The 16,461-nt window shown below is 47.0% G+C and overlaps 1 protein-coding gene across 1 annotated transcript in view; it reads right to left on the reverse strand.

Moving 5' to 3' along the window:
• Window positions 1-16,461, reverse strand: part of LOC306930911 (nuclear receptor coactivator 4-like) — a 32,827-nt gene that overhangs the window by 15,872 nt on the left and 494 nt on the right. The window contains exons 2-4 of the mRNA XM_079512010.1: window positions 8,112-8,235; window positions 6,428-6,568; window positions 4,303-4,391 (exon numbers count right to left, since the gene is read on the reverse strand). Of these exons, the coding sequence (XP_079368136.1) occupies window positions 4,303-4,391; window positions 6,428-6,568; window positions 8,112-8,235 (354 nt within the window). The remainder of the gene's footprint in view (window positions 1-4,302; window positions 4,392-6,427; window positions 6,569-8,111; window positions 8,236-16,461) is intronic.

The raw sequence follows: 16,461 nt of genomic DNA on the forward strand, positions 1-16,461 counted from the left end.
CTCCATTGAGGCGCGCCGCGCGCCGCTCTACCAAACTAACATCTCCATTGAGGCACGCCGCTCTACCAAACTAACATCTCCATTGAGGCACGCCGCTCTACCAAACTAACATCTCCATTGAGGCGGGCCGCGCGCCGCTCTACCAAACTAACATCTCCATTGAGGCGGGCCGCTCTACCAAACTAACATCTCCATTGAGGCGGGCCGCGCGCCGCTCTACCAAACTAACATCTCCATTGAGGCGCGCCGCTCTACCAAACTAACATCTCCATTGAGGCGCGCCGCTCTACCAAACTAACATCTCCATTGAGGCGCGCCGCTCTACCAAACTAACATCTCCATTGAGGCGCGCCGCGCGCCGCTCTACCAAACTAACATCTCCATTGAGGCGCGCCGCTCTACCAAACTAACATCTCCATTGAGGCGCGCCGCTCTACCAAACTAACATCTCCATTGAGGCGCGCCGCTCTACCAAACTAACATCTCCATTGAGGCGCGCCGCGCGCCGCTCTACCAAACTAACATCTCCATTGAGGCACGCCGCACGCCGCTCTACCAAACTAACATCTCCATTGAGGCGCGCCGCACGCCGCTCTACCAAGCTAACATCTCCATTGAGGCGCGCCGCGCGCCGCTCTACCAAACTAACATCTCCATTGAGGCGCGCCGCTCTACCAAACTAACATCTCCATTGAGGCACGCCGCTCTACCAAACTAACATCTCCATTGAGGCACGCCGCACGCCGCTCTACCAAACTAACATCTCCATTGAGGCGCGCCGCACGCCGCTCTACCAAACTAACATCTCCATTGAGGCGCGCCGCGCGCCGCTCTACCAAGCTAACATCTCCATTGAGGCGCGCCGCGCGCCGCTCTACCAAACTAACATCTCCATTGAGGCGCGCCGCACGCCGCTCTACCAAACTAACATCTCCATTGAGGCGCGCCGCGCGCCGCTCTACCAAGCTAACATCTCCATTGAGGCGCGCCGCGCGCCGCTCTACCAAACTAACATCTCCATTGAGGCGCGCCGCTCTACCAAACTAACATCTCCATTGAGGCACGCCGCTCTACCAAACTAACATCTCCATTGAGGCGCGCCGCTCTACCAAACTAACATCTCCATTGAGGCGCGCCGCTCTACCAAACTAACATCTCCATTGAGGCGCGCCGCTCTACCAAACTAACATCTCCATTGAGGCGCGCCGCGCGCCGCTCTACCAAACTAACATCTCCATTGAGGCGCGCCGCTCTACCAAACTAACATCTCCATTGAGGCACGCCGCTCTACCAAACTAACATCTCCATTGAGGCGCGCCGCTCTACCAAACTAACATCTCCATTGAGGCGCGCCGCTCTACCAAGCTAACATCTCCATTGAGGCGCGCCGCGCGCCGCTCTACCAAACTAACATCTCCATTGAGGCGCGCCGCTCTACCAAACTAACATCTCCATTGAGGCGCGCCGCACGCCGCTCTACCAAACTAATTTGGCACGGCTTACGGGTGCTTCTAAACTCCACTATCGCCTTCCAGAATGTGTGTAACCAAAATAGCAATTTAGGGGAAAGCGTGCCAGCACGCCCATGACCACACCTCTAGGCGCAAATACCGGTGTCGGCAAAATAGATAGAGTGACGCTGGACCAAAATATCATTAAAGGAGAATTCCATGCTAGAAGGCTTTCTTACCTTTATGTGTAGTTGTTAGTCCCCACCAAAGAGGTCCAGGTGTTATTTTGTGCAAAAGCGCATTATTGGCTATTTCCCCTACCATAAGCCCTCAATGAATTGCATTGAATTGCATTGAATTGAATGGGGCTATGGGGTGTTGTGCTAATTCGCTTATTTCCATCACTCAATAAATATTTTTGAGTGGTGTAAACCACTCCTACAACTGGCTTTGTTAGTATGTCTGTCTGTCTGTCTGTCTGTCTGTCTGTGCAGACAAAATGAGCATGGTTGCTACGGTCACCCAGTTCACCCGGGTGTGATTTCATTACGTCAGACATTACGTCAGACCACAGCTGATCAGGCTATAAGACCTTACACCACTCAGTTCACACGGGTGTGATTTTTTGTATATATCCTCTCTTCATAATGTAAATAGTATCCCAAGCGGCACACTTTACTACTTATTTTGATGGAAATAAGCGAATTAGCACAAACACCCAACCCCCATTGAGGGCTTATGGTAGGGGAAATAGCCAAAAATGCACTTTTGCACAAAATAACACCTGGACCTCTTTGGTTGGGACGTAACAACTACAAATAACACCTGGACCTCTTTGGTGGGGACGTAACAACTACAAATAACACCTGGACCTCTTTGGTGGGGACGTAACAACTACAAATAACACCTGGACCTCTTTGGTGGGGACGTAACAACTACAAATAACACCTGGACCTCTTTGGTGGGGACGTAACAACTACAAACTAGAAAAAGTGCCCTTCTGGGCACAGGTCTCCACCAGGAGGATAGGACTGTGTGAGATGTTTGGCAAAATGTTTAGGATTAATATAAACATGTTTTTGAGGCATTTTGTTCCAAAAATGTGTTTTGCAGAAATCAACCTGTTGGTGGCGCTATAACAGGCCAATGTGAAAAGGGTGGGATATATTCCTCAGCCTAGTAAGAAAATGTGTGAAAGATTTCACGTAAATTGCATGCTGCGTTCATGATTTGAGGCTGTTGTTCAAAACGGGGCAATCTTGCAAACTGTAAAAGCCAATTATAGCCAATTAGGATGGAATATGAAATATCGGACAGATCCGACTTGAGCACATGACCATAGAGATACTGTGTAACGATTTGTGAGATTTTTGGACAGAATCTGGAGGAGTAATATCAAAAAATGTGTTTTACAAAAGTCGGCCTCCTGGTGGCGCTATAAAAGGCAGATGCGGAAAATGCAGGTCAAAGGTTTGTCCTTGGCCTCTAGGGAGTGTGCATGCAACGTATCACGCAGATCGGTGCAGTTTTAGGTAAAAAATGTGAAAAGCTGCCTCATGGTGGCGCTATAACAGGCCGTTCTGGAAAATGTGGGGCAGAGGTTCATCGTTGGCATCCAGGGAGTATGTGTGCAAAGTTTGGCATTGATCGGGCCAACGGTGCCGGAGATTAGCTGATAACGGACGGACAGAAGGACGGACGGACGGACGGACGGACGGACGCACACACGGACGGAGTGCAAAACATACTCTCTCCCCATGCCTTCGGCCTGGTGGAGACAATAACACCTGGACCTCTTTGGTGGGGACGTAACAACTACAAATAACACCTGGACCTCTTTGGTGGGGACGTAACAACTACAAATAAAGGTAAGAAAGCCTTCTAGTATGGAATTCTCCTTTAAGGGACAGAGCAAGCTCCTACAGGCTGAGGCTTCAACCTTTGCTTTTATATGAAATATCACAGACTATTAAGATTTCATTTAACAGATTGCCAGAAGCTCTAATCTTAACAATATATCTTAATAATAGAAAACTGCCTAGTATCCACAAGCTGCGACACACTGAGGGCTTGTAGATCTGTTGTGCAACATGCTTCCTTATAGAGGACACACTGAGAGCTTGTAGATCTGTTGTGCAACATGCTTCCTTATAGAGGACACACTGAGAGCTTGTAGATCTGCTGTGCAACATGCTTCCTTATAGAAGACACACTGAGAGCTTGTAGATCTGCTGTGCAACATGTTTCCTTATAGAGGACACACTGAGAGCTTGTAGATCTGCTGTGCAACATGTTTCCTTATAGAGGACACACTGAGAGCTTGTAGATCTGCTGTGCAACATGCTTCCTTATAGAAGACACACAGAGAGCTTGTAGATCTGCTGTGCAACATGCTTCCTTATAGACACACTGAGAGCTTGTAGATCTGTTTCCTTATAGAGGACATGCTGACTCCTATGGAATCAGTCCTGGGAACTTTAATCCATGCACAGCATTACGTGTGTGTGTGTGTGTGTGTGTGTGTGTGTGTGTGTGTGTGTGTGTGTGTGTGTGTGTGTGTGTGTGTTAAGCACAGGGATAAACTCTCAGACGTTATGAAACAAAGAGTTAAAACAGTAATGAGTGTTTACTGAGAAGCTGCTGATGCAACACACACACACACACACACACACACACACACACACACACACACACACACACACACACACACACACACACACACACACACACACACACACACACACACACACACACACACACACACACACACACACACACACACACACACACACACACACACACACACACACACACACACACACACACACACACACACACACACGGTGTGTACCTCTCCATGCAGGCTGTGAGCTGATTGGTCAGATGGTTTGTGTTGTTGTACTCCAACTGATGAGCGATGACGTCAAACTGTCCTCGTAACTAGAGAGAGAGACACAGAGAGAGAGACAGACAGACAGACAAACAGGCAGACAGACATAACAATTACAGCCGTTATAAAAAGGTTAAAGTTAGATTCTGTTTATTACAGACAGTAAACCAGTAAAGGTTCCGACTTCAATTTAAATATTGGCCTCGGTTCATCCCGTCTGTGCTACGCCAGGTCGCACCGCGCCCGTTTGCAGCGCCAGGTCGCACCGCGCCCGTTTGCAGCGCCAGGTCGCACCGCGCCCGTTTGCAGCGCACACGCAACTTCTGGTCTTTGCATTGACTGTGTGTAATGGCTCCGCTCTGACCGTCCACGTCTGAACGCAACTGTAGTCAATGAATAGACACTCAGACTGAGTGTCTAGGACAGGGTCCTCAACTCAATGAATAGACACTCAGACTGGGTGTCTAGGACAGGGTCCTCAACTCAATGAATAGACCCTCAGACTGAGGGTCTAGGACAGGGTCCTCAACTCAATGAATAGACCCTCAGACTGAGGGTCTAGGACAGGGTCCTCAACTCAATGAATAGACCCTCAGACTGAGGGTCTAGGACAGGGTCCTCAACTAGAAATGCTGAAGGTCCACTAATCATTTTTGAAAAAGACTAAGGTCCGGTCCCATGCCACGCAGCGCGGGCCACGCAGCGCGGGCCACGCAGCGGCCAGCGGAGAGCGGGGCTCTATATTTTTTAGTACAGTCACACCAAGGCAAGCTTATACAAATCGGATCCCCTCCCAACCAACCAATACTGGGGTGCAGAGTATGGAAATAAAATGTTTCACAAATATTCCCCTCCAAAACTTCACAGCAAATGAGAGGTATTGTGTTGAGGCACAAAGAACACTCTTATTTTGTCAAGTTCAAAGTTCACCTCTCTGTGCCCAGGGGTCCACAGAGAGGTGGTCCACGGTCCGGTCGTGGACCACCTCTCTGTGCCCAGGGGTCCACAGAGAGGTGGTCCGCGGTCCGGTCGTGGACCACCTCTCTGTGCCCAGGGTCCACAGAGAGGTGGTCCACGGTCCGGTCGTGGACCGCGGACCACCTATTGAGGACCCCTGGTCTACGAGGACAGATCAAAGCTGGACCAGAACCAGGTGTTTAACCCGTTGTCATGGAGACAGAATCCTGTGTGTAATCCTCCTGCTTATGGTCAAACACTGAGCAAGTCTGAACGTAGCATGTTGACACAACATGCTGGGCTGATGGGCGCCGCCATTTTGTTGTTGTTTGGCGGGGGGGGGGGGGCTATGGCGGCATCGTTTCAGGAAAGAGGCGCATCTGGTGTGTTTCCGTGTGACAGAAACGGCAAAACGACAGAGCAAGATACGTCCTCGACAATAACAGTGGTAGAGCAGTTTAACTGTGTCAGTTGCTGGGTCAGGGTCTGTGTCAGTAGGTTTTACCCAGTGTAAGTGTGTCAGTTGCTGGGTCAGGGTCTGTGTCAGTAGGTTTTACCCAGTGTAAGTGTGTCAGTTGCTGGGTCAGGGTCTGTGTCAGTAGGTCTTACCCAGTGTAAGTGTGTCAGTTGCTGGGTCAGGGTCTGTGTCAGTAGGTCTTACCCAGTGTAAGTGTGTCAGTTGCTGGGTCAGGGTCTGTGTCAGTAGGTCTTACCCAGTGTAAGTGTGTCAGTTGCTGGGTCAGGGTCTGTGTCAGTAGGTCTTACCCAGTGTAAGTGTGTCAGTTGCTGGGTCAGGGTCTGTGTCAGTAGGTCTTACCCAGTGTAAGTGTGTCAGTTGCTGGGTCAGGGTCTGTGTCAGTAGGTCTTACCCAGTGTAAGTGTGTCAGTTGCTGGGTCAGGGTCTGTGTCAGTAGGTCTTACCCAGTGTAAGTGTGTCAGTTGATGGGTCAGGGTCTGTGTCAGTAGGTCTTACCCAGTGTAAGTGTGTCAGTTGCTGGGTCAGGGTCTGTGTCAGTAGGTCTTACCCAGTGTAAGTGTGTCAGTTGCTGGGTCAGGGTCTGTGTCAGTAGGTCTTACCCAGTGTAAGTGTGTCAGTTGATGGGTCAGGGTCTGTGTCAGTAGGTCTTACCCAGTGTAAGTGTGTCAGTTGCAGGGTCAGGGTCTCGGTCTTCAGGGTCTCATGGAGGTTGATCTGCTCCAACAGCCACACCTCTCTGGACCTCAGAGTCTCCAACTGACGACTCACACACGACTGGAGCTGGGAGCGCACCTGGAGAGAGAGAGGGGGGGGAGAGAGAGACCTCAGGTTAAAATAGGGTGCATTTTGCATCCCAAAACGCAGTTTATAGTTAAGGGACGCAATAAAACAACGACCTCTGCATCCACGGGATGCACTACTGTACTACTGTACTGTTTTTTATTCTAGTTTATTTTTGCTAGCTTTAGTTATGTTCATCATTCATTTTCTTCTTCTGTTTTCTACATGAATATAACATTATAACCATATAAAATGAAATGGGAGTTAAATGCTGCACTTTGTAAAAATTGCTAAATATGACTCCTAACGTCGTTGAAGTTATATAACTATAACTAACTATTTGCCTCGTTATTCCCTCTGCAAAATCTAACACCCTACCTCTAGCCTGGACACTCAATCTAACACCCTACCTCTAGCCTGGACACTCAATCTAACACCCTACCTCTAGCCTGGACACTGAATCTAACACCCTACCTCTAGCCTGGACACTCAATCTAACACCCTACCTCTAGCCTGGACACTCAACAAACCAATAAAACACTGTTTCATCTCGTCCACAAAATGTAGCTATCCCCCCCCCCCCCCCCCCATGTACAATTCTCCACTGACAGACAGAGACACACACAGAGAGACAGAGAGAGAGAGACAGAGACACACACAGAGAGACAGAGAGAGAGAGACAGAGACACACACAGAGAGAGACAGAGACACACACAGAGAGACAGAGAGAGAGAGACAGAGACACACAGAGAGAGACAGACAGAGACACACAGAGAGAGACAGAGAGAGAGACAGAGACACACACACAGAGAGACAGAGAGAGACAGAGACACACACACAGAGACAGAGAGAGAGAGACACAGAGACACACACAGAGAGAGACAGAGAGAGAGACAGAGACACACACAGAGAGACAGAGAGAGAGAGACAGAGACACACACAGAGAGAGACAGAGAGAGAGACATTGACACACACAGAGAGAGACAGAGAGAGAGACAGAGACACACACAGAGAGACAGAGAGAGAGAGACAGAGAGAGACAGAGACACACACAGAGAGACAGAGAGAGAGAGACAGAGAGACACACAGAGAGACAGAGACAGAGAGTGACAGAGACACACACAGAGACAGAGAGAGAGAGACAGACAGAGAGAGACAGAGAGAGACAGAGAGAGAGACAGAGAGAGAGACAGAGACACACACAGAGAGACAGAGAGAGAGACAGAGACACACACAGAGAGACAGAGAGAGAGACAGAGACACACACAGAGAGAGAGACAGAGACAAAGACACACACAGAGAGAGACAGAGACACACAAAGAGAGACAGAGAGAGAGTATAATTACAGGGTGAGGTTCGTAATCAAACTGATCAGTGATATGTCCTCACAAACCTTTTAGCTCAAGACCCAAACTTTGTTTTTAGACGTTTGCTCGGGACCCAAACTAGTGAAATAAGCAGATCTACAAGCTCGGTCACAACGCGGTGCGAAGCGACGCTCTGTGAGCTTGTAGATCTGTTAGGGGGTCTATAGGGGTTGGGGGGGGGGTCTCACCTCTCTGGTGTTGTCTCGTAGCTGGCCCTCGGCCCTGGTCACCCCGCTGATAGCCTCATCCAGCTGGTCCCTGGCAGCCTGGCACTGCTTCAGACAGGAGCCCTGCTGGTCCATGCTGGACATCCTGGAGAGAGAGAGAGAGAGAGAGAGAGAGAGAGAAAGAGACAGAGACAGAGACAGAGACAGAGACAGAGACAGAGACAGAGAGAGAGAGAGACAGAGAGAGAGAGAGAGAGAGAGAGAGAGAGAGACAGACAGAGACAGAGACAGACAGAGTTAATGGGATATTTCAACATACCATGTTGGCCATGGTATGGTAGATTGTTTTGTAGTAATAGTACAACATAAACATCACAGAGACTTTAGTTGTCACTGTACAATACTTTAAAACAGTTGTCATGTTGCACACATGCCTAAAATTGCTATTTGCGCCGCCGTCCTTGAAAACGGTGTATTTCCAACTCCAGCTTGTCCCTCTCCATCCATAAACTGCATAAACAGCACTCCAGCACTCCGTTTTCTGACCCCTCAATGTCGTAACTCTGTCTTACTCTATAGCTCTGCCTTCTTCCAGAGCACACCTCCTAGTGGTCCCTGAGATAAAGTACTGGTCCCTGAGGGGTCCCTGAGATAAAGTACTGGTCCCTGAGGGGTCCTGGGACCCTCCTAGTGGTCCCTGAGATAAGGTACTGGTCCCTGAGGGGTCCTGGGACCCTCCTAGTGGTCCCTGAGATAAGGTACTGGTCCCTGAGGGGTCCTGGGACTCTCCTAGTGGTCCCTGAGATAAGGTACTGGTCCCTGAGGGGTCCTGGGACTCTCCTAGTGGTCCCTGAGATAAGGTACTGGTCCCTGAGGGGTCCTGGGACTCTCCTAGTGGTCCCTGAGATAAGGTACTGGTCCCTGAGGGGTCCTGGGACTCTCCTAGTGGTCCTTGAGATAAGGTACTGGTCCCTGAGGGGTCCTGGGACTCTCCTAGTGGTCCCTGAGATAAGGTACTGGTCCCTGAGGGGTCCTGGGACCCTCCTAGTCGTCCCTGAGATAAAGTACTGGTCCCCGAGGGGTCCTGGGACCCTCCTAGTCGTCCCTGAGATAAGGTACTGGTCCCCGAGGGGTCCTGGGACCCTCCTAGTCGTCCCTGAGATAAGGTACTGGTCCCCGAGGGGTCCTGGGACCCTCCTAGTGGTCCCTGAGATAAGGTACTGGTCCCTGAGGGGTCCTGGGACCCTCCTAGTGGTCCCTGAGATAAGGTACTGGTCCCTGAGGGGTCCTGGGACTCTCCTAGTGGTCCCTGAGATAAATTACTGGTCCCCGAGGGGTCCTGGGACCCTCCTAGTCGTCCCTGAGATAAAGTACTGGTCCCCGAGGGGTCCTGGGACCCTCCTAAGGTACTGGTCCCTGAGGGGTCCTGGGACCCTCCTAGTGGTCCCTGAGATAAAGTACTGGTCCCCGAGGGGTCCTGGGACCCTCCTAGTGGTCCCTGAGATAAAGTACTGGTCCCCGAGGGGTCCTGGGACCCTCCTAGTGGTCCCTGAGATAAAGTACTGGTCCCCGAGGGGTCCTGGGACCCTCCTAGTGGTCCCTGAGATAAAGTACTGGTCCCCGAGGGGTCCTGGGACCCTCCTAGTGGTCCCTGAGATAAAGTAGTGGTCAGTAAGCAGTACCGCTGCTTCTACACTACACACTTTAATTAGCATCAAGGATTTAACGCTGTGCATTGGGGTCTCTCTCTCACTGTGCATTGGGGTCTCTCTCTCTCTGTGCATTGGGGTCTCTCTCTCTCTGTGCATTGGGGTCTCTCTCTCACTGTGCATTGGGGTCTCTCTCTCTCTCTCTCTCACTCACACACACACTGCTCAACAGTGCAGTGCACTGAGTGCACTTTTTCTGAAATACCTCATGTTTCTGTATCAGTGGTGCTCAATATTTCATACCTCATGTTTCTGTATCAGTGGTGCTCAATATTTCATGTAAAGGACCCTCAAAAATTATATGTAATTGGCCTCCGACCCCTATCTGAAAATATGTTATTCCCGGAAACCCTCAGAAACAAATATTTGAGTTAAAAAACGTTCGCTCTGAAAGAATATAATATATTCAAAGATTTGCGCCACATTTTCACGATTTTTTAAAAAAAATGCTATTTTTCCAATAGCTAAATTATAACAATGCTTTAAAACACGAAAAGCGGTTCCCGCCCAGAATGGGTTATGAGACAGAGATCCACCCTAAAGCCCTGCTGTGTTGTCAGAGGCTCTGATCCAAAGCCCTGTGTTGTCAGAGGCTCTGATCCAAATGGATAATAGTTTCATGTTGTGACTCAACAACCTCACATTCTCATCGTCGGCTACACAAAGCACAGCTTCCTTGTGTGAGGTTTCCAGCCAGCGGACGAAGACTTAAGAACTAAGAGTGACGCATCTGTGTTGTCGCCTTTGTAGCTTTTAACCATTTTTAAACCATTATTTTAAGCTTTAGCTGTTAGAGCTCGTAGATCTGCCTTTTTTGACAAATCCTGTAAACGATGTGTACAAATCTTTGAATATATATATTCTTTCAGTGCAAATCTTTGAATATATATTCTTTCAGTGCAAATCTTTGAATATATATTCTTTCACACGTTTGTTAAAATGTTTTGTCCCTGGAATAAAACATTTTTAGATGGGGTCTGCGGCCAAATGCATAATTATCATTAATTCTGGGGGTCCTTGACATGAAATAGTTTGAGAACCATTGATATAGAAACATAGGGTTTATCAGAAAACTGTCAGGATTTAGAAGACATTTTGTAGAATCTAAATGGTTTAATCCATTCTGGGCGGGAACCCCTTTTGGTGTTTTAAGCATCATGTTATGCTTTAGCTATTGAAAAATAGCAGATCTACAAGCTCATACCCTAAACACTGAAAACTCAAGGATGATGATGACAGTGTCTTATCGTGGACGCAGAGACAGAAAACACTAACATTTGGGACAGACCTTGACCCTGAGGAAGGCAGCCTATAGTCTGCCTGAAACTTTGCCGTTTTCCGTCTATAAATAAACACATACAGGTCAAACATTGGCAGGGCTTGTAGTTCTGCTAAACGAGACAAAATGTAATACCTCGAATCCTACAAGTGCTTGTTATGGTGGGTGGGTCCCCGGTGGGTCCACTCCCCACTCCACAGTACAAATAGGATTATTTTGGGGGGGGTCACGTCCTTAAAAAGGATGAGAAGAACCACTGCTTTTTGCTTTATCTAAGCATTCTAGGCAGCGAACAGCACATACCGCTGAGGTGTTAGAGAGCTGTTACATCACTGCTGGGAGAGGAGTTTAGCACACAGAGAGGCCAGACCACAAGCTGGCTTCAACAGATAAGCAGCCACTGCTGTCAGAAGGCCTGATCCTTAACACTCCCAACGCGGATCGCGTATCAATACGTTATCAATTAATCAAACGTCGGGTGCGGATCACGTATCAATACGTTTCAATCACTTTTTTATAGAATACTTTCATTCATCTTTTTACCCACCCGGACAATGAAGAACCATCGCCCTATCATTGCTGCTTACTCCCGCTCACGTGATCAGAAAAAAAAACAAAAAACAAAAACCCCCCTCCCCTCCTGAAAACAGGAGGGCTGGCCGCTTTACGTGTAGAAGCCAGTTGAACGCTGAACGGAACGCTGCCTATTGCCTAAACACATATGCACCAGATCGGCATTGCAATGCATAACATCTGCAACACACATGGACAGATGCATGTTTCCTTCTTCATACTGTAGCGACCAAACGATCCCCGAGCCTACAATACTACGAACTAACCACAGTATCGAGGGGCTGCCACGACAAGACAGTGTTCCGTTGGTGGATCACGTATCGCCATGCAGAGCCGTCATAATCGGAGATCGCTCAGACGTGTGATTGTAACGCTTTTTTATTCATTATAATTGTAGTGATAAGACCGCAATGAACGCGTCGGGGACGTAATCGACCCGGGTGTAATGTATAACGAACTTTTCCGCGACCTAAACCGTGGTGTTGTCATCTGTGGAAGTCATTTTTTCCTTCTCGTCGACATCACAGCCGGGTGACGCTTTTTCCCCCCTCCATCGCCCCCAAGCTGCATGCCCATAGCCTGGCTTGGCCAGCCTCATAGCGGGGATTCACTGAAGATTCTTCCCCGGAGGAAACATCAGTGAACCCTCGCTATGAGTCTGGCCGTGCCAGGCTAGCATGCCCAGGCATGTTCCCCTACACTAGCTTGAAAAACAAAATCAGCTGATGACAACGCGTCTCGCCGTTATACTATAGTTCTGAACCGAACGGTGGAATGGGACTTTTTATAGCCGTACGGATCAAGACTTTTGCTGCCCAATGTGCCCATGACCCCCCCCCCCCAATGTTACTGCGATCAAAACAATGAAAGCAGTGAGATAGATTAGGCGAGGCGGCAATCATCATCAAAAAGAAAGCATAGTTATGAAGGTTTATAGTCAGACATTGACAGGCAGATATAACAATAAACACAATAAATATGCTATACATCCTATACATCGAATGAAAGCCCTGAATGTGTACTTTTACGAGGAAAATAGTAAACATTGATCCCATGTACAGTTTGTCATAAATTGGATACTGGGTGGATGCACATTGCGCCCACCAGATATAACTGCAGAGAAGACATGGACCCGAACTCAATATTCACAAAATAAGGCCTATAGCGACATATAAATACTATATACCGTCCGTATGAAACAGAAGACTCTCTGCTTTCATAAGGAAAAAAATTGTACTGTAATAATAAAAAAATCACACCCCTGTGAAGTGAGCAGTGCAACTCTACTTATTCACTACAGCTCGCTATATACGGACTGAGGCAGAAAGTCATGTAAACCTTTTATTTACAGTTTGGTCTGTAAACTTCTACTGTAATAATAAAAATCACACCCCTGTGAAGTGAGCGTTGCAACTGTTCTGTACTTATTCACTACAGCTCGCTATATACGGACTGAGACAAAGTCATGTAAACCTTTTATTTACAGTTTGGTCTGTAAACTTCTACTGTAATAATAAAAATCACACCCCTGTGAAGTGAGCGGTGCAACTGTTCTCTACAGTTGCACCGCGCAACTATAAAGAACAGTTGCACCGCTCACTTCACAGGGGTGTGATTTTTATTATTACAGTAGAAGTTTACAGACCAAACTGTAAATAAAAGGTTTACATGACTTTCTGTCTCAGTCCGTATATAGCGAGCTGTAGTGAATAAGTACAGAACAGTTGCAACGCTCACTTCACAGGGGTGTGATTTTTATTATTACAGTAGAAGTTTACAGACCAAACTGTAAATAAAAGGTTTACATGACTTTCTGCCTCAGTCCGTATATAGCGAGCTGTAGTGAATAAGTAGAGAAGTAGAGTTGCACTGCTCACTTCACAGGGGTGTGATTTTTTTATTATTACAGTACAATTTTTTTCCTTATGAAAGCAGAGAGTCTTCTGTTTCATACGGTATATAGTATTTATATGTCGCTATAGGCCTTATTTTGTGAATATTGAGGAGTTCACGTCCATGTCTTCTCTGAAGTTATCTGGTGGGCACAAGCTGCATTCAATAACCAATTACTGTCTAACTGTAGATGGGATCAATGTTTACTGTTTTCCTCGTAAAAGTACACATTCAGGGCTTTCATTCGGTGTATAGGATGTATAGGATATTTATTGGGTTCAATTTTATATCTGCCTGTCAATGTCTCTGACTTTAAACCATCCATAACTCTGCTCGCTGTTCAAGATAACCACTTCCAGGCAAATGCAGGTGTTGCAAAAAGGTCAATATCTCCAGAATGGAACATGGTAAAATCAAAATGTATTTTTTTAATTGAAGTGGACAAGTTCAGCTTTCTTTTGATGTAGGCGTGTGATTCTCGCTATAAGAGAACATTTTACTGTGGGCCCCCGAACAAGGCCTTTGTGCAATGTTAAACGGCAGCAACATCCAAATAGGCCTGTTGAGATCTTGCAGCAATCAAAGTGTTAATAAGCCAGTGATGTAAACAGGTTTTCAATGTAATGGGTCCCGGGACCCAGGGGTGCTCTTCTAGATGGATCCCGGGACCCAGGGGTGCTCTTCTAGATGGATCCCGGGGCCCAGGGGTGCTCTTCTAGATGGATCCCGGGGCCCAGGGGTGCTCTTCTAGATGGATCCCGGGGACATTTTATGAGTCTTACTTGACTTGACTTGACTCCTTCAAAACCGCTCTCAAAGGGCACCTACGGATGGCTGCAATTCGAAACTGGCCCCCGTAAAATCTGAATCCCCCCCCCCACAGCCCCCCCTTTTCCCCTCACTGTATATGTTTCTTTTCCCTTTTTACCTCTTCTTTGTTCTTTGTCTATATAGAAGTGTCTATTTGTACGTCTCTAAATGTTTTGATGAATTGAACATGGTGGACCCTGTTGGAAACAAGTGTAATGCTTAATTGGGTTGTCCACTCACAGTTAACAGCCTTTGTATTGAGTTTGTGCTTGAAATGTACTGTAATTCTGCAAACTGTTAATACAATTTTCAATCAATCAATCACTTCAACAACATTAAGAGTACAGTACTACTAAGTACAGTATTGCATGCCAGAAGCCCAGAACCCCCAAGGGTGGCATGATTGCGTCCTTTCTCAATTCAGTGAGTCATAAATAAAACCGCCCCAAACCACTAGACGCAACAAAGCGCTCGTCCCAGCGGTGCGAAATGTCCTGTTGCACGTTGGGGCATGGTGGGGCATGGTGGGGCATGGTGGGGCATGGTGGGGAATGGTGGCGCACGTGAGGGGACCCCCTCACGTCACAACAGTCCGGGGGGACCCCCTCACGTCACGGGGTCCCCCCGGACCACACTCGGCTTAGACGTCTAAACGTCTAAGCCGGTATAGAACTGCAAATCATAGACTCTATGATTTGCAGTTCTATACCGGCTTACTGCTGTAGAACAACAAGTTTCGTTTGCCAAAAACAAAAAAGTACTTTGGTCTAAAATTCTAAATGGTCTGTCCCTCCTTTTTCTTTTAGCTTTTGATACCTTGTAGGAGGTGGTTGTACTGATAAGTAACTAAAATAACCATATATAAATAACCATGAAAGAATATTGTGCTAATATCATGTTTCTGCTTGAAACATATTGTGATATTATATTTTTCCATATCACCCACCCCTAACTGGTAGTTATTATTATCATAAACCCACACTTACACTTACTTGTAATAATAGCACTACTTCTATCATTAAACACATACTAGCTACTGCAACCGAGCCCATAGAGAATGCATTCTCATTCAACAATCAAACGCTGGAATGCAAACAACACAATTCTACTAAGTCAATAAAGCAAACATGTGAGGAGGATAACTGGTTATAACACGTCCACGACACACCGTTTCTAATCTTCCTGATGGACAAGTATCACTCTCACTTCACCCCTAGTAGTTCACTGGCCAGTGGGACCCGTTTGTGGGTCGCGTTCACAATTTTATGGGTCCCTTCACTTTTTTTGCTTCCCATCACCACATGTTTTTAATTACTACTATTTCACAACATTAAAAAAAAAAAAAACATCCCCCCCCAAAAAAGCATTTTTTTTCATGAGTTAAAAACACATTCAGTGATTTTTGTTTTCCCCCGTGAGTTTCATGAGAAATATTTTTTTTTTAAAAATCAAAGAAATCCCATGAATTAGAATTTAAGTAGTGGTGAAAATAGCCGATGTATAAGCGAGGCGTTAAATGAGCTTGTAGATCTGCTATTTTCTCTAGCTTGGGTCACGGGCTAAAAGGTTTGGGAGCCACTGCTATAGTCGTCCGGAACCCCCCCCCCCCCCCCCCCCGTCAAAACGCCTCCCACAATTAAAATTAAAACATCTGATCAGCTCAGAATAAGTAGTCCACCGTGGCTCAAGTAGTTAACGTTTAACCGAGAGGCACGTTTTAAAGGGAAAAGTTGTGAAAAAAAAGGTGAAGTTGTGAAAACGTGCTGAAAAAAGAGGAACAAAGATCGAAAAGAGTGTTTTGCAATAAAAGCTAAAAGTGGTCAGACAGTCATAGTTATCTGCATAGCCTTGGGCTTTGTATCCTTCTTTCTAAAACAAAGTTCAATCTTAACGTATCGCACGCACACACACAAAAAGATAGAATTCTCCCTCAAAGTAACTTTCAATATTTCTTTTTTAGTTTACAGCCAAGATCTAATGGAGATAATTAATGTAGTGTACATTTAATTTGCTACTATGCTTACATGTATTTTCTACAATGCTGAGGAACCAAAAAAAAACCAAAATGTGTTCTCTATGCAACTCTATACAACAGCCTTATTTATAT

Source organism: Electrona antarctica, assembly GCF_951216825.1.
Source record: "Electrona antarctica genome assembly, chromosome: 10".
Taxonomy (NCBI): Eukaryota; Metazoa; Chordata; class Actinopteri; order Myctophiformes; family Myctophidae; genus Electrona; species Electrona antarctica.